At 35.9% G+C, this 25,855-nt stretch overlaps 1 protein-coding gene across 2 annotated transcripts in view; it reads right to left on the bottom strand.

The window, feature by feature from the left end:
- KIF18A (kinesin family member 18A) overlaps positions 1–25,076 on the bottom strand; it is a 35,296-nt gene extending 10,220 nt beyond the window's left edge. For both annotated transcript variants that reach the window (XM_057414403.1, XM_057414402.1), the window contains exons 1-12: positions 24,688–25,076; positions 23,868–24,025; positions 22,717–22,821; positions 21,635–21,745; positions 16,723–16,920; positions 15,550–15,726; positions 14,803–14,877; positions 14,412–14,521; positions 9,981–10,143; positions 8,998–9,162; positions 7,719–7,840; positions 6,220–6,458 (exon numbers count right to left, since the gene is read on the bottom strand). In XM_057414403.1, coding sequence (XP_057270386.1) covers positions 6,220–6,458; positions 7,719–7,840; positions 8,998–9,162; positions 9,981–10,143; positions 14,412–14,521; positions 14,803–14,877; positions 15,550–15,726; positions 16,723–16,920; positions 21,635–21,745; positions 22,717–22,821; positions 23,868–24,025; positions 24,688–25,015 — 1,951 coding nt within the window. In that variant the 5' untranslated portion in view covers positions 25,016–25,076. The remainder of the gene's footprint in view (positions 1–6,219; positions 6,459–7,718; positions 7,841–8,997; positions 9,163–9,980; positions 10,144–14,411; positions 14,522–14,802; positions 14,878–15,549; positions 15,727–16,722; positions 16,921–21,634; positions 21,746–22,716; positions 22,822–23,867; positions 24,026–24,687) is intronic.
- Between the last annotated feature and the right edge of the window lie 779 nt (positions 25,077–25,855).

Below are 25,855 nucleotides of genomic sequence, written 5' to 3'. Positions count from 1 at the left end.
TACTGGCAAGAAGTGAAGACAGTGCACTGAAGACAGCCTATTTTCTGGAACAACTGTAAATAGTTCTAGAATGGATGTTTAATGCTCACCATTAATCGTCATTACTCATCTACTGAAAGACAAACACTTTCCAACTCTGAAAAAAATCGCCAAACCTGTTCCATAAAAAGGTAGGGAAATTATAGTGTTTACAGTTTGTATTTGCTTCATGTTTTGTGGCCAGTTCAATCATTTGCATCAGAATGACCACCATGACTCAGTGATGGTAAGTTTACTTTTTATTTTATATACAAAAATGAATCCCTTTGTACTTTACCAAAACATCTGCAGTTAACCTACATCCTGATGGAGGAGCTTGAAAGAAAAGTTTAGAAGGTGTATTTCCTTAGCTAGTGCTTTCAGCTGCAACACTTCTTTTTAAAAATAAGTATTATTCCAAATGTATTTCAAAGAATAGATCATGTATTTGCTGATCTTTCGCTTCAGGCTGAGGATTATGAAACGTAGTTGTTGGAGTTTCTAAATATTATTTTTCTTGAGTCTCACAAATTAAAAACCAAAGTCACACTCCACTGACTAACCACCCTCCAAACAGTACAAGGTGGTTTTGGTCATAAAGCTTGTTGCATTATCTGTCCCAAAAGACTACTAAGAACTGATTTATCAGGAGAGAAACACAGTGATAGTAGATATTTACAGCCCTGTGAGTTAAAATGAAAAGCAGAAGACAGTATTTGTGAAACATGAGTCACAGCAAAAGTGAGTAGAGTTCATGACAAACAACTCTGATGAATTGGATTATTTTTAATTGACATTTGAGACAAAATAATGGCCTAAACTTCTCTTCTGAAACTCATGTTAATACATGCATGAGGATTATTTCTGGAAATTGTGCTAAATCAAGTCTACCAGGTAGTTCTGCTTAAGTGAAATAAAATATTAATGTATTCATTTCAATAAATATTTCTGGGCTACCAATGATTGATCCAATTACAATACTAATCATTCATTTTCATCGTTTTAACAACTGACTCACAGAATTCCAAATTACAAGTGAGATCTAGTGAATACATTTCAATTCTTGAGTATTCATGTAACCCAAATGCATCTTTGTGACCACCAATGGTTTGTTTGGTCACAAACTGCTTTGAAAACAGCAGCTGGGAACTGTAAAAAGCTAAAATCCTGGCTGCATCCTTGTGAGTCCTTGTGTTCAGGTGTACTATTTTACACAGCATGACAAAAAAAAAAAGTTATAAGATAATGAGAAAAAGCTGGTCAACATAAGACAAATCTTTCCTATATACAAGACACACGCTTTTCCTACTTTTAATCAATTTTCTACTGCATACAACTATACCCCAATTTTTCCTGCCATGCAAAACAATAAATAGACTTTCCTTTTGGATGTTTGTGACAAGGGGAGGTAATGGATGCCTGCCTTTTTTTTTTTTTTTTTTCCTGTAAATCAATTCCATTCTCTCAATGGTAATGTACAGTAAGGCTTCCGGAAATGGGATGCCTGAAACAATGCCAACAACTTTCCTATTCACAGAAATACTTGCAAATACCAGTCAGAGCTCTCCACCCATCAGTCCATAGTCTATGAATACTGTATGGCCTCCATTAACCAGCACTCAAGAATGGGGGCCCAAATATATTTTAAAATGAATTTAACATTGTTTTCATTGCTTGCGCAATACCTTGATACGGAGAGATCGCATTTATAGTTTCATGAAGCAAACACAAACAATCAAATTTTTGTGTATTTGAAAACCAAAAGGGTAGTGGAAAAATCAGCGTGTCCTATACAAAACTACAACTTGAACTTATGATTAAGGTCAGAATGAATAGTATGGGTGGACATTTAAAAATAGGAGTATACGTTGATGAAAGCTGTTAAAAAAAAAAAAAAATCAGCCATATCAAGACAGAGTAGAAAGATGGTTAAGACATGTCACAGAAACCCCACCTTAAGGCTTCATAGCAGAAGACAGCGAGAGTAGAAGTTCTGAAAATGTGTTTTCAGTCTTGTTTTAAGAAATCAAAATTAAATTACCAAGAAAAATCAGTATTAAGTATAATATGAACACAGTGGGATAAACTAATGTTGTGCAAATACTGTAACATTATTTTTACTTTAAATTATAAGACAATTCAAATGCTGCATTTTAAATTTAATGGAATGCTAGAATAGTTTGGGTTGGAAGGAACCTTCTAAAGACATCTAGTCCAACCCCCCTGCAATGAGCAGGGACATCTTCAACCAGATCAGATTGCCCAGAACCACATCCAGCCTGGACTTGAACATCTCCAGGGATGATGCATTCACCACCTCTCTGGGCAACCTGTGTCAGTGTTTTACCACCCTCGTTGTAAAGATTTCTTTTCCCGCTTGCATCTCCCTCTTTTAGTTTAAAACCATCACTCTTTTTCCTATCACAGCAGGCCCTGCCAAAAAGTCTCTCCCCATCTTTCTTATAGGCCCTTTTTAAGGACTTAAAGGCCACAATAAGGTCACCCTAGAGCCTTCTCTTCTCCAGGCTGAAAAATCCCAGCTCTCTCAGCTTTTCCTCACAGGACAGGTATTTGAGGGTATTTTGAGCTTCATTTTAAAAATTCCTGAACTGGCAGAAGAAAGCTCACCTCAACTAAGTGCAATCAGAAATTTAAGCTCTTTACTAAACACTCCTTCAATCAGTACACGTAGAGTGAGTTAGCATACACTGCAAGCCAATTTGTTAGAGGAAGTTACTTGCATGGCACAGTGCAAGCAAACCAAGAGAGCAAGGAGCATTTGCTTAAGACAAATAGTGAATTTTCTGAGAGTTATTTCTATGACCCATGGTAGTGCTACAGCATGCAGATACAGATGACTAAGCAACATTAGTTGGTTGGACAAGATTGCTGAATAACAGTCAGGTAGTAGCACATATATGATTCTCAGAGCAAGATACTTTACAGAAGGTGTTTAAAAGTTTCAAAGGTTAAAGAAAAGAACAAGATAGAAAGATGTTAATTACTGTAGTTAAGTGCTACATATGCTCTGGCAAAGCTGATGAGCTTTAATCAACTTTTGCTAAAGATCAGTTTCTAAGCACAAGAACTGACAAACTTGTTAACTTGACCACAGAAACACATGTTGAATACACACCTGGAGTATCATAAAATGGTTTGGGTTGGAAGGAACCTCAGAGCTCATACTCTTCTAACCCCCGGTCACAGGCAGAGACACCTTCCACTAGACCAGATTGCTCCAAGCCCCATCCAACTTGTCCTGGAACACTGCCAGGGATGGGGCTGCCACTGCTTCTCTGGGCAACCTGTGCCAGGGCCTCACCACCCTCATAGCCAAGTTTGGATTTTTTTCTTAATACCTAATCTTAATCTCCCTTCTGATCTTTTCCCCTCCCACTATGACTTGATATCATTTAACACAAAAAAAACTTTCCAAGGGAGAAACCTTAATTAGAAAAAAAGATTTATTCATTCCTGGAACTCAGGTGAAATTCTTTAGCATTTTGAAACTCCTCATAGACATCTTAAAACAAGGTAATACCAAAACCAATTCATACAATAAAGTAAAGCCCATTAGGAATAGATATTTGAAAGCTACTTTCTGTGAGAGACTTTTAAGAAAACCTGGGATAAAAATCCCTACCCTTTCACTTTTGCTATCCTTCTCTTCACACTTTTAAAGTTCTTTTTCCCCCACATCAATTACTAGTTTGACTTCCCTCTTCAGAATCAACTAGTAGAATGTAGTTAATTCCAAAGAAACCCATGAGAAGTCAAGGTCCTGCTTTCACAGTTTTTCCTGTTCTACAGAAATGATCTAGCTGCTTTGGCCTTTTGGGAACAGTGCTTATAATCAGAAAAGTGGCTTAACATATTTTCATTTTTGTAAGATCATAGAATTATATACACACACAATAACAATTAATTTGCAACTGAACCATGTCACGAGTCTCTCTAAAAACACTGCTGGCAAAAGGTTACTTGTCATGAAAGAAATTGCAATCTGCAATGATTAGTGCCTCATGTTTTATGACATGCAGAAATCAATGATTTCTTTAAGTACAGATGTTTCTCTGCATCACTACCATTTTAAACACAGTGAGTTGTTCTTTCATTAATTTGGAATTTCTAAATACAGATAATGCATGGATATTGCATACATACTTAGATACTTTTGAGTTCAACAAAACATACATAATTATTAACTTCATAAGCTTACAATGAGGAGGAATTTATATTTTATCATAGGTCTTACTGTGTTCTAAATGAGCAGCATCTTGTTTTTATAGAGGGATTTGTATTAAAAAAAAATACTAATTCTTTCCAGTATGTGTTAACATAGGTTCAAAAGCAATACATCACATTTGATACCAGCAGATTCAATACTCCTCCTCAAAGATGCTCTAGATTCAGGTTTCATATGAAACATTGCATCGCCACCAGTTAACTTTTCTATCCTTTCCTCCAGATAATTTCAGAAAGAAACTTCTGAGTCACTAATACAAAGCTACATATATTTCTATTAAATGAGATTTTAAAAATATTACTGCTTTTAACTGATAGCAGGAGAAGTAAGAATCAAATCACAAGAAATGAAGTGCATTTCTCTTTCCTGCTGTTAAGTTGAAGTCCACACAATTATGTTATAGGTAAAATATGGATTTCTATATAAGCAATAATGACCACTGTGTAGAACATTAATTAATTTCACTTTACTTTTTCTTTCTTCAAACACTACTTGCTTCCCAACCTCTTGGACAAATTATAAAGAATAAAATATCAAAGCTTCACAACACGTAAGGAAATATGTATAAATCTTCTTTTGTACTGGTTCACCAAGTTCTTAGGTCAGCTCCTGCTAACATTTGCAAAGCATATTTCAAAGGTGACTTCAGGGAGAAGGAATTGGATTCTTGAATAATTTTCTTCATCTTTAAATGAAAAAAGAAATTACTACAACCTTCCTATTTCTGATCAGTACGTTGGTCTTATTATACTATTTCACATGTTCTCATGCAGAGGTTTTTTCCCAGTTTCTGCGGGTTTTTTTTGGTTTTTTTTTTTGTTTTTTTTTTTTTCCTCATTTGTTTGGTGGGTTTTTTTTAATTTTCAATTTTTTTTCCCCTGAATAGTTTGTTATGTGCATTCTGTATATTTCCACACCATAGTGTCAGCCAATAGTTCAAAATATTTTAAATGTGATTTCAAACAATTCAGGAGTTATTTTATTTATTTCGTGCTCAGAAATTTTTCTAAAATACTGGTAAACGAGTACTTTTTCCCACCTCACCACCCAAGATGTATGGAAATGACCATGTCAACACCAGTAGTGGTAGGTAAGGATACATTAAGATTAAAATTGTACTCTACAAATACTCTGAATATTTTTTTCTGAGCAGAGCTGCTACTGTTTATGTTCCCCTGTTACCTACAGATGTCTTCCAAAGCCACTGTATACTAAGCATTGGCTATGAGCACAAGATACAAGCACTGGCCCCCAGCAGCTGCACTATCAGGCAGAGATTTTTGCTTGTCATCTCTTGTAACAGCACCTTCTGCAAGGATTCTTCATCCCTTTTTACCCCGGCTACACTCAGGAGCAACTCACTTTACAGCTGAAGAAAAGCCACCTACATAGAGTTATGGTGAAAAAATGGGGCCATCGTAATACAGTAAAGCAGTCAATTCCATGGTAGAAATGGTGAATCCTTTGATTTTTGGAAATATAAGCCTATAAAATATTGTTCCAAATTGATTCCAATTCATCCTGTAATTAATAGGAAATCTCAACTCCCTCAAGGCTATTACTATACTGTGCAAACTGTACTAGCTGCTTAAGATTTCCAATCAATAACAGAATTATTATACTTCTTGTTACTAAGATTCTTTTTTCATCAATGTCACACGAAAGATTCAAATGAAATTAAAAACACAGAATCTAGGAATATTGATACATGGGATAAGTTACAACAAAATAAAGAGGGAGTTATCTGTTGGCAGAGTGTCTAGCCATTGAAGAAGTAAACTTTTCTATATGTAATTGAGAATGGTACATAGTTTATACAAAGTGGGTCCAAGGCTCAGTTTTACCTTTGGCTTTGGTGTTTCTAGAAGTGTGCATTCACTGTGTTTGTGGGTGACATAGCTTTTGCAAGAGACATAATCTATTTCTAAGAGAGAATAAATAAATGATATACTTACGGCATGGAGTGTTTGGTCTGTTCACAAGCTGTGGGAATGTAAAGATAGAAGACAATGCTAGTTCATGGTTTTGATTTTGTTCCTTTTCTTCAGCCTGGTCAGCCCAAACTACTGATTTTTGTCTTTGTATCAGCTGCTCAACCTCTCCAAATTCAGTCTCAGATACATTATCTGTCAAGCCAGCTTCTTTCAAAGTCAGGTACTGCTTGCGAAGAACTGGAAGCAAAGTATTTAGCACTCTGTAAAATAACAAGAGGCAAGACAAATATAACTACATCGTAACTAATTCATTCTTTACTAGCACTGCTACTATTACAAACGCAACAAGGTTTTGCCCTTCTCCACACACTTACCCCCCTCCCCCCCTGCAGGTTCTGCTATGTATTTAATTTTTGTTTTAAGGGAATACCATGACACTAATAGGAAATATTCATTACTAAGTAGAGCGATTTTTCACTTTGGAAAAGTCTTGTAGTACACTCTAAGCATTTATGAAGTGTGCCTAAGATCTGCAGTCCCTTATACACAACAGAAAGTCAGCATCTCTCAAATGAATTATGACTTTCTAAAATTAAGTATCAGGTAATTGAAAAAGAGTATAAAACAAATAATGTGGATTAAACCAATGAGATCTTAATTATATGTGCATAGAACCTTATTAGAAGCCTAGCTCAAATTAAGATACGACAATCTTTAATTAAAGAATGGAATACATTAAGATCCACACATACCTGCAAGTCAAATTGAAGTGACAAAAGCTTAGGAATTCCTTGTGAACACAGGAATTCATTAGCTGTGGATTCAGTTGCAAGACTAAACAGTAGGTTCATGCAATATGGGAAGGAGTATATTATATACACGTATATACATAAAAAAAAGCCCCAGCCAAAGAGGCAACTTTGTAATTATTAGCTATGTAGCTTAAAAAAGCTTGCTTATGTATTACTTTTTATCATGTTTATGGTAACACCCTCTTCTCCAAGGGAGGAAAAGTAACATTTTCAAGGGACTGCTAATAAAGAACTGGGGCTTACCTGCAAATTCAGCTTCCACCCCCCCCCCCGACCTGTTCTGACCAGCTATATTACAGTTTAATAGTTACTATTTTTTATACAGGTAAATTTATTAACATCTACAATGCAAGAAATTAAAGGAGAACACAAACACTTAAAAAAAAACATCAGTATTGCTGTTCAACACAGAAGAAAGACACCTGGACCTAGTGAACAATTTGGAAAATCTATGAAAATAAGAAAATTAAATAAAAATAAGAAGCACTAGAGTATACCTGCAGTTTCTGTTAAACAACTGTGGATACAAGCCAAGATTTAATAAGTTATTATTATTTTCCATCCTACCTGAAACACAATTGTAACATTGAAGCTTGATAAACATTTTGCTTCAGTTTCAAGTAAAACTAAGTTCTATAGGTATGTCTTCTGAAGTTACCAATACCAGCATATAAATCTTATCAGACCTGATATGCAAACCATACTTACTTTTCTGTCTGCTTATAATGCTGATCTTGAAGGGACGCCAGAGATAACATATGCTTAATCTGAGCTTTCAGGTCCTTAACTTCTAGGTTTAAATGGCAATGCCGCAGATCTTCACAGAGTTCCTTAGGCAAAAGGAGGAAAAAAGCCCAAAATAACCCAAAACCAAAGTACTGCACATCAGACTGACAGTGAGAAACTAAAATTTAAACTGAAAGTAATATTAATTGATCCTACCTTGAAAAGTAAAGATGGAAATAAATCTATATTGTTCAAGTTTTATGGTGAAGTAGTATGATTTTTTCAATTTTAATTTACATGCATAAATAATGCTTTCTAGAGTCATTTGACCAACAGTGAATGTGCTGTAATTAGCATTAAGAATCCAAGAGGCACACATCTATGCATGCCCAAAAATACACTTGTCTTTTCCTGTGCTCTTGCTCCATATCAGAGTTTTTCAGTGACATTATCTGGGACAAAACCTTATTGTACTTAGCCATCTTTCTGAGGTTCCAGTTTCCTGAGATACCAGTATCCTGTTTGAAATATCCTAAAGATAATTTATTTTAAGGTATCAACACATTTTAGTCATCCCAATAAGAATACAGGTATTGAAATATATTCCAATATATGAGTCAGATCAGTGCTCACTGCAGTATCATTTAAGCCACTCCACTTGCTGGCTGAAACCGAAAGGCACAGAGGAGCAACACCCCAGCTGTCTTGTCTTCTTGTTCCTGTACAGACTGTCATCTCTTCTCCCAGCTCTGGTGCTTGCCTGAGGCCACACAGAGCTGACTCTACTTGCTAAAACTTGGCAGAGAACTTAACTTTCCACTTCTTTTCCCCTTCCCACTCTTCTCCTAGCACCCTCAAATGCTTTTTTGGCCAGGCTAAGAATTAGGTTGTTACATGGTTTGACAAGCATCAGGAGCTACTGTAAAGGCAAGACAAGAAGTGAATGCCCAGGAGCAGCATCAATACTGGCATTTATCTGAACTGCCCAGCAATAGCATACTTACTCCCCTTTAGCATGCAGTTTTGCACATCACCATCTACTTTCATGACCAAGGAACACTTGCACAAATAAGGAAACATTTTAGGACAAAAGAACAGAAACAATTAACGCTGGAATTGGAAATCACACTGAAAGAATGGCAGAAGCCATGAACAGAAGTGAGACAGAGATGGGGGGGCAGTAATTAAAATCTATTCTTAACTATAGTCAGATGTTGCCTATAATGCATGAAACCTGTACTTGAAATGAAAGGCATTTTACCTTTGGAATGCACCCATCTTGACCCAGTAGACGCATTTCATTCTCAACACGATGCAGCCAACTGGTATTTTCCTCAAAACGTTCAGCCTCCTCCCCTCTTTTCTGCTGTATGTGCACACAGTGAGTTCTAAGCATTGCAAGCTTTTGGTCCCTCTTGCAAGTGGCCTAAAAATCAGCATTTAAAGTGAAAACTTTCAAATGATGTTCACAAATACTTTTATTTATATATATATATAAAAATCTTTTTCCATACTGTTATACTTAACTGGGAATAACAAACTTTCTGCATTTCTTTTCAGTTTAATTAAAAGTTAGTAGCACAGTCTCTTCACAGACATTACTTTAAAACGTTTTCATTCCTCCCTTCCTCATTCCACACCCCCACCCGCGTCCTTTTCCTGGAAACCCTTATAACAGACAGCAGTGTCATTTTGTTATACCTTTGAAGAATAATACCTTTGATTTGATCAATTTCTGTTCCAGGACACAATTATCTTAAGTTGGAAAGACTGAAAAACTACTTGTGTGCATACAGACAGGCACACTTCTGGATACAATAACCTAATGATTTCTACTCAAGCATGAATATGAAGAAGGAATTTAACCTGCTTTGTTTTCCTAAAGCAATATGTCCTAACTCACTAAAGGATAAAATATCTCACAAAAGGAAAACCCTCTATGTTCAAGCATCAAAATTCTGATGCTTCTCTGAAATTTGACAAGGAAAAAGGCACAAAACCAGCACCAGCAAGTGGAATGAGGCAGTATCCTAGCAAGGCAAAAGAGACTCCTTTTCAGAGGACATGTATTTTGCAATACATTCTAAAAATTAGGACACTAACACAGTTTGTCATAGAGAAGTGACAAATGGTCTCATTTTGATCTCTAAGCATTAAGTGATTATATAATTACTTGAGCAAAAAAACATACATTAGTACAGCAAAACTAAGATGATACCTTGTAATACGTTACAGAAAACTCACCTTTTCTATTCTTTCTTCAGAGCACATCAGCTGAATTTGTTCATGACATTGTTTCTGGTAATGTGTCTTCAGTGCATTTTCCTTTATTTGCATTTCTAACTTGAGGTATTCTTTTCTGATTTCTTCACGGTTGGCAAACACACTTTTAAGGATTTCTTTGTATCTATTAGAACCAAAAGATAATAATAAAAAATGGATTACTTATTGAAGACTTTTTTAATGACCATCTCCTTTGAAAGGGGAACTTTCAATTTGAGGTTAATGAAATAAACATACAAAAATTTAGAGGGAAAAAACGTATAAAGCCTGTTCTAGATGAGGACTAAATAAAGTGTCAGCACATCAGTAATGATTTTATGTACTTGAACTAGAAATGGGATGTGAATTTTGAAGGGGGACACTAGAAATAAGCCTTGTTGTATTTATGAAGATGACACTGGGATTCAAAGAAAAGATATCTAACTTATTCACACAGGCCTTATCTCTACCTTCAAAACAAACTAAATAGCCATGTTTTCTCCTTATACTAATTTATTAAACATATCCGACTACTGTAGCCACAGACACACAAGGTCTCCTTCAAAAACCAGAAGTCTTCAATTGCTCCCTTTCTCTGAAGTTTTGCTGTAGAATTTGAATCACCAATGGATGACAAATCAGAACATGCATCATGTTTTAACACATACTAACAGGTGGGGAAAAACACAAACTAATGATAGAAGGTACTTAAAACTTATTCTAAGGAGACCAATGTTTAAGTAGCCTCAAAATCTGCTTATTCCTAGTCTGCGATGTAAATGAGAATAACAATAAGAAGAAAGCCTAGAAGTATTACCATATTGCAATATAAGTTTCAGTGATGGTACTTTCTCACTTCAACTCCCAAATACTCAAAATGCAGTACAGAAGAGCCCAAAAAGATACTGCATATTTCAATAATGACCAACCTTGTACACAAGCCATGTCACAACATCCTACTGACATGTTAGAACTTGCCATAAGAATCAAGGCACAGTCTAACATGCTGTAGTGGTTTAAACTGAGCCGGTAGCATGCAAACGTTCTAAAGATATGCAATGTTTGAAGTTACTATACAGTGTTGAGTATAAACAGTAACAATATTAAATACCACACAAATATTATAAATTAACACATAGGTGCAACCAGAGAGCAAGTTGAAAAGACATTCTTGCCATGTAGTTGACTTCTTACCACTGTTTCAGAAGTAGCAATTCCATTACATAGTCTAAGACTGGATAATGGCAAGTCTTTCATTTTAGTGTTTTATTACTGTCATTTTAAAAGTGAACAGAATTAACAAATGAATTCTTATGTACAGTTTTAGAAATTCTACAGTTTTAGGGTTTTACTTAAGCGTCCACATATCTAGGTAAATTATGTACTAAAACCCACACAGAATTTAGACATAATATTTCTTTAAGGTATAACATAGTCAGCTGCAGAATATCAGATTTCTTACCCTACACTGTTACTATCTATACAGTCTGCACTACTATAGTATCCATAGAAACGTGGTTCCTCCCAGCTGTCTGGGAAACACAGCAATACAGAATGAAGGTGAATCCTCTCCCTCAATTTACTTCACAGTAAAACCCTGGTCATAAGGTAAGATTCTGTGTACAGTCAGTGTGAGGAACCATTACAGGTAAAACAACTCTGTGTACATATAATGATCAGTGTCCCAGATATAGCATCAAGAAGCCGTTGCAAAGCTCTTGCCTTGAACTGGATTCATTCCTTGAGTAAGCACACTTCTATTCTTATCTCCACCCTCTCTTCTTCACTTAAAAATGACAGTGATCCTGTAGGCATATCCAGGCTATGAACTCTGTGCTGCCTAGTCTCAAAGAGCTTGTGGACCTCTCAGTGGCAGTTCCAGTGTCCACTGCTACCTCAACAGGCTCAAGACTACGGATTGGCAGGCAGTGTATGACCAAGCTTTAGACAGAGGGAGCAGGAATAACCTATGGTTTTGAAGAAGCAAGTGGTGTAATCAGAAAGTCTCTTCCAGGTAAAAGTAAAGCAAAAATAATAGGTAGTTGGACTGAAATATAAGACTCTGAATAAGGCTCTCTACCCTGTCCCAAATGGAAGGGAAAGGACAGAAGAATATCTTCAAAACCTGTAAACAAACATGGGGGAAATGAACTCATCACCCATACCATCAGTAGGATGAACCTGACAGGATCCTCGTGAGGAAGAACACAATGAAACATCCACTTCATTGCCTGTATCTAGAGGGATTTGGATAAGCTTACATGTGTGTGTGTACAGATATTCCGGAAGATTAACACCCTAACATTCTCTAACCAAGAAATCTTGGCATGGAATGTGTCCAGAATTTTGAAAAGACATTTTGGAGACCTTGCCTTTGACTGACTCTTCCCACACACAGAATGAAATAAAGGGCAAATCACAAGAAATTAAATTAACCTTAAAGATTTACAGTGCAAAAATATGCAGGAAAACTGTCAGAACTCTCAATATGGCTTGGAAGCCTACACTTCTTTTGAAACTTAAATAAAAATAAACCTGAATGAGAGGTTTATTGAAACCTCTGGACAGCCAGTAAAACGAAGCTCAGATAGAATTTTGCTTTGAATGGGCTTTTACCAAAGTTTTTCAGGTTAAAAAATACCACATTCAAAAGGCCAATAAGAAGTTAACTGAATAAATCTAAGTAATTCTCAGAAATACGTGGTGAAATATGCAGAGACAGATCCAGAAAGACTTTCACACAAAAACCTAACCTTCTTATGGAATAGATTGACTTCTGCAACAAATTCATATATCATGTCTTAGTCTGTTATTTTTTGTGTGCACTCATGAGAGACTGTCACATCAGAAAAGATTGACAGGAACATCACCAAGAATAAAAAGAGACCAAGAAGTCTAAAAGCAATAGAAAGTGAGGAACCTACAAACATAAATTAACTGTGTGGAAAGAAGAGCTTTAAGTTCTTGCCTCTCTTAAACCTAGCACGAAACTTATTACCAAAATACTATCTGGCAGCAGCAGCTATCATTTATGCAAACTACATTCTGCCCACCCACAAAAAAGACCTGCTAAGTAGCTTTGCTGAAAGCTAGCATTCATATGCTCTTTCCTGCTGCTTATATGTGTTGTCTGCCCAATTACTTAAACTAAAGTAGACTGTGAGGAGAAACACCACCATTAGAACTTAAAGTATAGTTTTGGAATTTCAAATTAAGTTCCATTTGGTAACATGTTCCTCGAGTTATTGATAAAGAGCCTTGTAAATAATACTGTGCCTCTCCTCAAAACCTATTACATTGATTTTAGAAGTCTAGATTGACCACTTTATTAATACCTTCAAAACTATAATAAATTACTCTTACTTGTGAGACATTTGCACATTTTTTGTGTCATGAAGATAAGCTTCTTACCAGAAAAAGGATTTTTTCCTGTTATTAGAGGACTTTGCCTGGTTTTAAAAAAAACTGTGAGATAGACTTATTATCCCCTACGTAAGATTGCTCTATAGACAGATCTATCAGGAAGCTTTTATTGCTATTAAGTTCAACTCATTTTCCCCTTTCTTAAATGCATTGTACTTCTGTATTACATAGAACTCAACTTTTGCTACATTGATCATTCCATTTCTGTTGTTAGGTTATGGCTCAGCCCATATATACAGACCAGTGTCATGGCTATTTAGTAGTTTGGTTTGTTTGCTTTGCGTTCTTTACTATATTTTTTTGCTCAAAATAGGATAAGAAATTGATAAAATTTATATTTGATGTTATTCTGAAAAAAAGTACTTTACACAACCAAGATTAAAGAATATTGTCAGTTTTCTCCAAAATTGTTAGCTTTTGTGGTAGAAAAGAACTTCTTAGCCCTACAAAGATCTAGCGCTTCCTATGAAAACACTTTTTCCAACATCTTTTGTATTATTAGCGGTAGAATTCCATCTGCATTTTAATACAGAATAATATCGGTAGCCTTAAAAAAATACCCCAATCTGACATGAGATTTCTTCATTACAATAACAAGGCTATTGATAAGCTTAAAAAAAAAAATCTATCTAGGAAATACTTCATAAGAAAGTACCTAATTGATACAAGACCCTTCAACACTGATCTCAATTGTGATGTCAGAACGAGTTATGTCAGCTTCTTGAGGACTACAGTTACCCTGCAGTGTTTTACTGCATTTTCCTAGAAGGTTAATATCAGGATATTTCAAGTATATATTATTTGCTTTGTTTTAAATCCACCACCAAGCTGTTCTGTAAAGAAGTGATAAATTATGCAAAGCCACACCTAGCCTAAGTAAAGCAATGCTAAAAATGAGGAAACTTATATTAGAAAGAGTTGTTTTATGAAAGCTTTTACAAGTTATGCAAACCCCAATTTTGAAGCAAGATTGTTATCTGATTCACTTACCTTTGTGTTATCACTTGTTGGTTGTTTGAAAGTACTGCAGCATCAGGATTTCCAGGAATGCTTCCTTGCTTTTCTTCATATTCTCTCAGTTTCTCTTTTAACATTAGGATCTAAACCAAAAAAGATACCTTTTAGTTGGAATATAATGGTTATGTTTTTTTTAAACCTATTGTTCTGAGCTTACATCTTGAAAAACTTCACAAACGTCAGTAAGCGATATTCTTAGAGGACAAAACATCTTGCTTCTGCAGACTATAAGGCAGAATTAGGATAATACTGACATACAGGTTTAATCCCATAAATACATATTCATGTTTTTTATTCAAAGTTGTAACAATTAATCTCTCAGACTTTTAACAATAGGGTTTGGTTGTTTTTTTTTTAAACATACCTCTTTCTTTTGTTCATTGCAAATTTTAACATACTGGCTTATGTGACTGTCCAAGCTAACAACATTGCTCTTCAACTGCTAAAGAAAAGGAACAAGTTAGAATTTAAGAGGACTCCTTCATGGTTTCCTGCATAATAAATACATTGTCTGTAAGTACTACCTATCTATACTTGTACTGTATTATGAAGAAAGGGGTGAATAAAATCCCGACTTGCACAACAAAACTGACCCCCAACTTCTGGAGTCACCCGTTGCACTCCTATAACCATTTCCCTCAACAGAACAATAAAAAATTATTTATATATGTACACACATTTTGCACTTGTTCAGATTAGTTTTACTATTTTATGTCTATCTTCTGCCTTTTCTTATAAAGGCTATCTTTACATTTGCAACATGTGGAAACTAAGTCAACCTGTATTACATGGAAAAAATTAGGAGAAACACTCTGATAAAGTAGTAAGATACTAAAACTGAGTGCACATTCTACCAGCTAAGAATTATTTCTAAAATTGATGCTCACAAAACAAACTTCCAAACTGGTAGCATCATCCCACTAATGAAGCTATGTTGCTTTTAGGCCAGAACTAGTACCTCCATTTTTCACTTATCTGAGTAAGTTAAGAAACACGAGCTAACTGAACAAAATTTTAGGGCAGAAATGAAGGTAATTACAGTCTTCTAAAATAACTCCCTCAATACTCTTTTGTTGTACTTTGATAGATCAATAAATACCAACATACTCACCGAAGACTTGATATCCTTTGCTCTGTTTGCATACTTAAGAGTATTATATGTATCATCATAGAACATAGATGATGGACTAATGGCAGCTATCATTATTGTTCGGCAGTTTCCTCCAAGAGAATCTTTCAATAAGCGAGTGAGCTTGCTGTTTCGATAAGGAATGTGCTGTTTCTTACTCTAGAAAGAAAGTTGATATGCAATTTCTGGGTTAGTCAGCTGTGTTAGCCAGGTTTCTTTCTGATGCCCAGGTATGTAACTATTTTTGTGACGTGGGCAACTAACAGGAATGGCAGACTACATTAAACCACTTACAGTTCACAGAATAACAGAGGTTGGGAAGGACCTCTCAAGATCCATTTAGCCCAATCCCTCTGCTCAAAGCATGGTTACCTACTGTAAGCTGCCAAGGTCTATGACAGCTCAGGTTTCAGCTATTTTAAAGGATAGAGATAACACAATTTTTCCAGGCAATCCAAAGCAGGGTTTGTAAAGGTTGGTTTTTTTTTTTCCTCCAATCCTGTATACAGAATCTTCATCTCACAGTACCCCAGTTAGATCACTACTACCCCAGTCCTCCACCAAGTAAGTCAACATCAAGAATCTCACTTTTGGTCCATGTACAGATTTCAAATTCTGCCTCCCACTTCAAGATGACGATGATAGACCAAAAACAGTGTAGCTGTAAGGCAATGGACTTGTCCTTGGCTAAAGTTCAGGAGGTTTTGTCCTTCTTCCGCACAACTGTCCCCACTCCTTCCCTTAAGTTAGTGAGCTAGTTGACAAGACTAATTCACTACTGTGAATGGAATGGGGGCTAAAAGGCTGTGAGTGTGGGCGTATGGATGCGTGCACCACCTATCCAAGTTTGGATAGGCGTTTTCTCTTATAAGAGCTTCCTCCCCTAAGATTAAAGGGCATAAGCGTCCAGAAAAGTCTTTGTCTTAACAAGGCTATATATTCACTCATGAGATTTTCTCTACACATGCTTGATTTTGAAAGATGTGGTTAAGAAAAGGAGGTACGTTTACCTTTGACACTATCCTTAGGTGGCTTACGTTACTTTTGAGAACTTTCCCATTGGGACTGTGAACTAAAGTCAATGAAAGCTTACCATTTTTCAAAGTATTTTCAGAACACGATGAGGTGAGAACTGCATGGAAAAGAAGCACATACCTTTGGATCTGCCAAGGCATTAATGACATTTCCCAGAGCTAGCAGGGAGCGGTTAATATTTGCTCCTTCTCTAAAACGGGCCCCCTTGGCATTTGTCACACTGGCACGTTCAGATCCTGCCAGGTCAATGAGAGTCATTTTGGCGATGCGAACATTTTGATTGATACTGGCTGGTTTATCTTGCTGCCTTAGATAAATCTACAATAAAAAAAAAGAACATATTTAAAAAGTAACAACTAATGAGTCTTGTTACTCTAAGTAATAACTTTATTTCATGGTGTAATAACTGTTTTCAGAAATACTGGCATCCTTCTCAGAATCCTTTCAGTATGCCTCTAACACCAATAGGCAGTTTGGCCTAATGGGAAATACTGAATCTTTCTGACACTGACCCCTTAGAACTTGCCAGCTTCAGCTATTAGTAAGGAAAAAGAAGGTGGTTGTGGCTGCACTGGATTTGGTTAATTTTCAGCATAGCAGCCTGTATAGTGCTTCCATATTTGTGAACCCAACAGTGCTGGTGGCACATCAGTGTTTAGCTTTTGCTCTAGCTTTTTTGGTTTCTCCACAGTATTCATTGCTTGAGGACTGGCTGGATATCAGTCTGCCAGTGGCAAGTAATTGCTTCCCCCTCTAGCCCCTTCACTTAAGTAAAACAGGTTATTTCTCTTTCCTCTCTTTAGCTGCAGAGGATTAAGCAAGCAACTAGGCCAGGTCTTACCAAACTAGCAAAGACTGGAGGGTTTCAAATGAATTTCATAGCTAAAATAGCCCTAAATTCCTCAGCAGCCAAGATGTATAACACACTATTTCACTTCAAACTGAAAAAGGTCTTAATTTCTTCAAAGCACCTTTAAGAGTATACCGTAACTATATACGTAGGGACAGTCCAGGAAAAAGGCTGAACTTTCAGTGATTTAGACTTAACTGTAACTACCACTAATAAGGAAACAATACTCCTTTACTGCTGTGAACAGATATATTACTCCAGGTTCTTCTGGAAAGCTGTTCCCCCTTCCTTCTTTCCTGAAATTTTCATGGTACAGGACATATATAAAGTAAATGCTTTTGCTTCCTTCTGCTAGTGAAGATATTCTTTCCTCGCGTTTATGAACAAGTAGGCAAAGCATGATAACATAGTCAATAAGAAGAATTACTGTTATCCTTAGATGGCTTTTACTTGTTCAGGATTCTCTAGAAATTCCCCCTTCAGTATTGACTGCCTTGCCATTTGCAAGGCTAATGGTTACTGACAGTTTCATGAACGCACTTTAAGACAGTGAATTGGGAAAGAGTTGCCTCACATGTAAAGGAATTGACAAATAAAGACAACGTCTCACCAGTTCTGCAGTTTTAAGCATTGCACATGAGCAGCGAAATCTTCACAGGAATTTATAACATCCAAAAAATTTACAAATAGTGGGAGTGAATAAAATTATCATACCTTGCCACTAAATACCTATATCAAATAGATATGTTTCTCTATCAAACAGTACAAGTAGGTTCTATTTCTAGTACAACACACACACACACACAAAACACACCATTCCCCAGTACTTACCTTGGTATGGTACCTATTTCAAGCTAAGTAACATTCTACCAGAACCCAGTAATTATCATTAGTGAAGTAGGGAAAAGTGAAGTGACAGCCAAACTATGCTGTACAACACATCTTTTATAAAAATTCAAAAGATACAGGAGATGCCCCAAAGCAGGATCTTTCCTACTTCTCTGTCCGTCAGCAAAACATTTTCAATAAAACAGTGTGGCAATTGGGATTTTACTGTCGAATGCAGTAATTGCCTGACCTAGATAGATGTTTCAAGCCTAAGACAGATGGTACAGTAAGGCAAAAATCAGCTCAGAATGTCCTGGGACAGACTTTTACTATTTTGAGTCAGTCCCAGAAAAAAACCCTGCTCCAATAAAGTGAGCAACAAAAATCATCTCCAGCATAAAACAAATGAACACACCTCTACAAAAAGCAACTCTGAAAATAAGAGAAAACTTAAAAATGAAGAGGAATCAAGACAGCAATAGGTATTTCTCATAACTTGTACCTGTGGAAGCAAAGAGGCAATAAAATAAATAATAAGCAGGTAAGACATGTTTTGCTAAATGCCACAAATTCGTGGAAATAGAAACTGACACAAGTGGTCATTTTTAACACTAATTGACTAGTTTGTAATTACTTCTTACAGATGCCACCACTAATTGCAGATGAAGTATTTAAGAACCCACTTTAAAAGTGTATGGTTGTGAATTTGCTTAAATGAGTACACACTAATTAACATCTGTTAAGCTTCCAGTGCATTCAACGGACCTACCTAGTTAGCAACAGTAATATTCCTTTCAAGTGCCACATGCAGATGCAGCATTTCTATTAAACATTTATGTACATTTTTCTAGATAAATGATTAATCCTCTCCTCCTCTCAAGCATAAAGTCACTTTTGTGAAAAAGGCTTAAAACCCATTCCCTCTGAAGTGTGCTATTATTCAAGGGCTGCACTTGTTTATCTCTGAGAACACAACATATTAGTAGATATTTGGACAAATCACATGTTCAAAATACAACTGTTTAACAAAACTAATCATTACTTTTACTAATACTTTGTGCACTTGGCAGAAAATGCAACTTAAGCAAAAGCAATTAAATATCTTGATTGACAGCTAGACCATCTCAAAAGATGAACACAACAGACATTCAGGATTACTTGATGACAGGAATAACTGAATTAGGAATACTCCAAAGCACACCAGAGAAAGGTTTTACCAACTCCAGTATCCTTCAACAGAATCAGTCTGACAGTTTTGGTGAATGAACACTGAGACTGAATGCTGAGTACAGAGAAGAACATGTTTCTAACCATGACATGGCAATGCCTGTCCTTTACATTGAAAGGTCCTTTGCTTCATGAGCAGGTTGTAAACATTAGATATTTGTCCATAAAATCAAGTTCAGTCAAGCATGCCATTTAACTGACTGCAGCTGTGTATGGAGATTGCCTAAAAGGCAGCCAGTGCTCTTTACACACTCAAGGGTACTTTGCTGGCCACTACTGTTACAGGGGCACAGAATAACAAAGAACATGAAGAGATTAGTCCAAGAATAACTTTGTCTCTCATCTCAAGCTCAAATACAGAAATGTTCACACTAGCTTAAATAATCTTAAAAATTCTAGTATCAACAACAATGAAACCAGAAAAAAATCATTCAGGACTTAATATTATGATCTACAAAAGCATATCCTTCTTGCTCTTTAAAGTCAGACGCTTACTGTAACAGTATTTCATTACCAAATGATTGTTATTAGTACGTTGTCATGCAACACACCAGTTCACAGTGTGTATATAATATGCACACAAATAAAAAACCGAAAGCTTGTTCATTTTAGAACATAAAATGAAAAGAATTTACAAAACCATTGAGCATAACAACTTCCATTCAGTGCATGGCAAACAAGGCTGCATCCCAAATATATTCATATATATCTATACACACACAGATTACGTATTTGCTATTCCTACAATATGTAAATACAATAGGATGTTTCTTTTCATTGCGTTTTTACTTATATTGCCAGAAAGAAAACAATCCTTTCACCTGCAAGCATTCATATTTGGTTTAATTTTCTTGTCTGCAAGCTGGAAATAGTTTCAAATGATAATTAAAAAAAAAAAGCATAAATACCATGCATTTTATTTTGTCAAACATTCAAACAAAATTGTAGTAAGATAATAGGTATAGTAATTTTGTCAGTATGGTTTTTTTGGTGCACGTGTAACATTTGCTAACAAGTAGATGTATCTACCATGATATCAATTCAAGACATATACTGCCTGTTATTAACCATTTCTCATTAATCTTGACAGTAGAGCTCTGGCATGGTAACTTTACAGCTAATTGCACTGCCATCATCTATGTCAAAATACAAACTTTTGCCCATAGTTATTAAGCATTGTCTAAGTCTGCAGGTACAGTTAAAAACTGCCTAAAAGTGAAACAGTTTACCTGTAATTAAAGGAATACAAATTTATTTTATTATTTTGCAACCCAGAATGGTAACATTTAATTATTCAAGATCATGTGCTTTGCAGTATGCACTAGAAACAGAAATAAAGGAATTTTAATTAACAAAACTGCTTTTTAAATATTATTTTTGGAAAGCATCACAGGTTGCATGTAAGAGGAGTCGGATAAGATGGTGGTTAGCTCTGGAGAAGTCTTAAGTTTTAGCAGATTGCTGCAACAGGTTTAAAAACGGAAACTAAAAATCAGCATTTCATTTTGATGACACAAGCATGTATATGGAGATATTTTCAGAGAACATATACTGCTTTAATAGTTCTAAAATTTGGTACATACAGGAACAGTAAGAAATTATTTTAGTATAAAAATCAACATTCTCCAAAGTAAGTGGAATGAGAAAGTACTACTTGAGATTCTCATTTCATAGTCAGACATATAACTTCAGTCTGTAAAATATTTTTCCTAGAAAAATGCTGAGCAATGGAATGAAACTAATAAGCATTCATGGTTTCATTAACCAGAAAGCATTAAAAAAAAACCCCCAAACTAAGACCAAAACTCCATCAACTTTCAGTTTATAAGATTGCAATATGGAAGTACATTCAAAGTTCAAGATTACAGCTTTTCAGAAAAGCTATTTCTTCCAAGCAATATTAGTTCAAATGATTGGAACTAGAGATATTTACACTAGAATAGATTAATTCAGTGAAATCACTATGAATCTTTACATATTTACAAGGAATAAGTCAAAAAGAACAAGATACTGGAAAACTTTATTCTCTAGCCCTAACTAAGACCAAAATGCTTCCATTGCATTCAGCTTTAATTAAAAGCTACAACTCACAGTAATGACCACTGTACATCTACTGTCTCATCTTACCTGAAAGACAGCATGGGACCGGGAAGAGGAGGCATTTACATCTGTGGGGTGCTGTGTTCTATTATTATTTCCATAATCCAGCATTTGAAGGATTTCCTCTGCTGATTTAGGCTTTATGGGTAGAGTACAAGATAAATGCACTTTTAGTCAACTGTAGGAAATTCTACACTGATCTAAAAGACATTAATATTCACCTACAGAAAAATAGAAGAACTTCAAATTTTGGTTATCTAAAAACTAAGAAAAATTTCCTGTTTTGAATTTGAAGTACTTCACCATTTGTACCTTACTGCTATTTAACTGAGAAAAGCAAGCACTTTAAAATCAGAGAATTTTTTTAGTGAAGAATTTAAACAAATCTGCTAAAGTTCTCCATCGTTATAAGAAGCCTTACTTATGAATGATTGACTTAATTTTTATTGTACTAATGTATTAAAAACCAGTATACTCAATTTTTCCCCAGGAGACGCAAGTTTTGAGAAGGACCGTGTTTACAGAGTGAGACAACCTAATAACAGTTTCCTCTTGAATCATTATTCCCTGTACACAAAAGCTGGAAGCTACAGAGCATGTAACACACGCTAAAAGGCTGCAGGAAAATAGGTCCATCAGAGTTATTTTCAGGTTCTGTCACTGACTTAGCCAAAGAATTGCTACACTGGCCTGGAAAGGCAATTTAACATGAAACTTCTCAAACAAGGCTATTTAAAAACAAAACCAACAGTAAGACATTGTAAGGGTGTAGAACACTTGAAGATGGCACTGAAGGCCATGAATTTATTGAACAAATGCCAAGATGTTTTAGCAAAAAACCCATATCTTGAAAGTAAGCATCCAACCAATGGTACCCATTTGATAATGAGTAATGAATACTTTTATCTATCTGTATTCAATATCAGCACTTTTTTTTCCCCACAACATGCTTTTGAATCATTATTTATGTTTGCAAGTTACTAAGGTATTGGCAATTATGGCCAGGAAGGAAATCACTTAGTTGGACAACTTCCACAGAGCAATGGGATCCTACCCATTTTCTGAAATGCACTGTGAAGCATCCTGAATTTCAACACCTATTTACATACCTGATGTAGCGTTAGCCCTTGAACTACCACCCCTTTCTGGGTATCTTCACAAACAGCCAGAGGTCCTGAGTTCACCAGCAGATCACGGATCTGTTCATTGTAGACCTTTGACAGGGAATTGAAAATCTTTTAATATAATTGTCCTGTCCTACTTGAAAGGATTAAATTTAACTAACCAGAAATCAACACAGTCTTTTTAACACTTCTTTAAGACAAAATAACAAATTCATTCTCTAGCAATTTTGCCAAAGAGCTCTCCTATACTGAGCTTGAAATAGTCAATTAATTTAAATGGTGTGATTTTTTTTTTAGCCATTGAAGTGGGAGCCATTCTTTCCTAGTAAATAATTGATCTTTATTAAAAAAAAAAAATAAAAGAAATTTTAACTTACAAATGCCCCCAACTTGTGCAGAAACCTAATACCTACATAAATCTGTTAAAGTTCTTAAATACTTTATTACTTGGTCTGTGGAACCACTTGAAATAGCACATGGCAAAGCAAACTGTTCCCTCCTTCTCTCCCTCCCCACCTGCCCATTAAGCCTTTGAGGGGGCTAGAAGTACAATTTCACTACTACTACTTGACAGCAGTGCCAAGAAAGCTACTTGTAAAAAGAGAACTGTGATGCAAAAAAGTGGAGAGAGGAGAGATGACAAAGAACAAGCAGAATATTTGTAAAGAGCTAACCATTGACATATCAGCTCTAATCCAAGCAGTTGCTCTGTATCTCGGATGAATAAACAAAAAACTTTGAAAAACATCATCAAAAAGGGATTAGATACTTTGTTGTGTGATCTCACAAGGCTTACAGGATTTTACTGTTAAGTTATATTGTTAAATATAACCCTGAAAAGATTCTTCTTTTACACATCAACAGAAGTTCAGAGGGATGTAACTGATCAGCAAAAAACAAAAGTCATTAGAATGCTCAGTGAAGACATCAGAAGAGATAGTCCTTTTTGGACAGCCTTCTGTAAACCAGCAACAGGTGCCCAGGAGTAACACCAAATTTGGTGGAGCACAGTTTAGTTTCATTCCCATCAGGGACACATTTTGTGAAGTCCCAGAAAGGGCTGAAGAAAGGCAAAACCAGCTTTTTTCCTTAAAATATGCCTTCTTAAAAGAAACATACCAAGTACAAGAACTCACCTCTAAATACGAGACAGCAATATTGCATATTTTATCTTCTTTTATTTCATCGATGGAATTATAAAGTGCCATCATAGTTAAATACATCACACCAGGATCTTCAGGGGAACCCAGCATTGTATGAGTCTTTCCAGCTCCCGTTGCACCATATGCAAGCACTGAAGTTTCAGAGAACGATACAAAGAGACACACTTTATATCAGTAAGCTACTCAGGAACACAAACCAAATGGACATCCTCAGACCTCTGTTATTCTGCAGAGCTGTCTGCATAAACTGATCAAGTTTCTTACTTAGGCTTTACCTTTCACAGATATAATTAGAAAGCTATTAAAAAAATAATAAAATTGCATTTACTTTTCAACTTTCAGTTCAAAATTTACTCACTGTCAATTTACCATGAAACTTTGCTTTCTCCCTGAATCCTAATTCATCAACTTATTGCAGGTAGGTTATTTCATTTCCCCACCACACTCCATTTGCCAATTAAAAGAACCAAGCTCTTTAAGAGAATTAAGAAAGCAGGCAGTGACACAGCTGCTTCTGGTTGAGTAACTCTTTTTAGAGAGCTCCCTTCATAAGCATGCATATATCCAATAAAATTCTAAAGTGTATTACAGCCCTAACATGAAGTAATTTTCCAAATAGAGCTTCCACAGGCAAAAAAGTCAGCCTCTCATACCCATAAATTAAAATGAAAAACTTTCTATTATTTACATCTCAGCTTCTCTTAAGGCCCCTGCAGCCATCGGATACAATGGTAGAAACTTGGAGGGATTCTGTAAAGTTCTTTGAACTGCAGATGATAAATAGTAAAGTTACCTGTGCAGTTATATCCATTTAAGAAGCCATCGATCACGCTTTTGGTAGTATGCTCAAAAACTTCCAGCTGGGTTGAGCTTTCAGCAAAAACAGTATCAAATACAAATTTCAGGTCTTTGTTTTGTCTTTTATTAATATCCCTATGAGTCATTTTCTTTCTGTGAAAAAAACTAACTTCTTCTTCCTTTGGATCAAAGACCAATATATGCTGGTCAACAACATGAACAACCTTGGTAAAGTTGCTGTCTTTTTCCTTTTGAGACTCTGGACGGACACGGACCACCACTTTGACATGATTACAGACATCTTCTTCCTTAGTAGCAGACATAACATCCCCTTAGTCCCCCTTCTTTGTTTCCAGGACTCTTTCAGATTCAAGCAGCTGAATCTTTCCTGCAATAAACAAGAAAAAACACCCACCCCACCCCCCCGAAAAAAAACCACCACAAACAAAAGAAAAAAAACACAAAAAAACAAAGCTTGAAAGACCTTATATTTCAAATATAATCTTTTGAATGGCTCATGCTTTTAAGTAGGACTAGCATCTTGCACTTGTGCTACATCTCCCCTTCCCTCTGTTAGCTAGCCCTTTGGTAAGCACCGTAACTGGCCTGAAAAGATGACCCAATTCAGCACCGCTTTAAGAAAATGAATTATCATTTTAGGCTAGGATGGGAAAGGACCTTAAGATCATCTAGTTCCAACCTCCCTGCCATGGGCAGGGACACCTCACACTAAACTATGTCACCCAAGGCTCTGTCCAAATTCTTAAGCTTATTTCAACAGTCTGAACTCATAAAACATCTACTGGCTTTCCTTCACTTGAGAGCAAGGTTGCAGATATACCATCAGGTTTCCATACGCTAAAGGAAGTGTTGTGCTGTTTTGTTTTTGGTTTTTTTTTTTTTTTTGGTCCTTTAATAAATGTCAGTAGCTGCCTAGCTACTTTCTCTAGGCTATTGGTTTAATCGAGTTGGATGTGGGTTTAAAGGGACAGTTAAAGTGGGATTCATGTTAACATAATTCACAAAGGGTACAAAACCACTTATTCACATAAGTCAAATTAGAGCTTCTTTTTAACGGGCCATCATAACTGACAGCTGAAAGTTAGTCACTCCTAACACCATATAGCGACTCTGTAGTAGAGTCTTGGTAACGGTTTTACAGC

This window comes from Pezoporus wallicus, unplaced genomic scaffold (genome assembly GCF_028554395.1).
Source record: "Pezoporus wallicus isolate ANWC-B61680 ecotype Strahan unplaced genomic scaffold, APGP_CSIRO_Pwel_v1 contig_5967, whole genome shotgun sequence".
Classification (NCBI taxonomy): domain Eukaryota; kingdom Metazoa; phylum Chordata; class Aves; order Psittaciformes; family Psittacidae; genus Pezoporus; species Pezoporus wallicus.
This window is presented reverse-complemented; position numbering and strand designations above follow the sequence as displayed.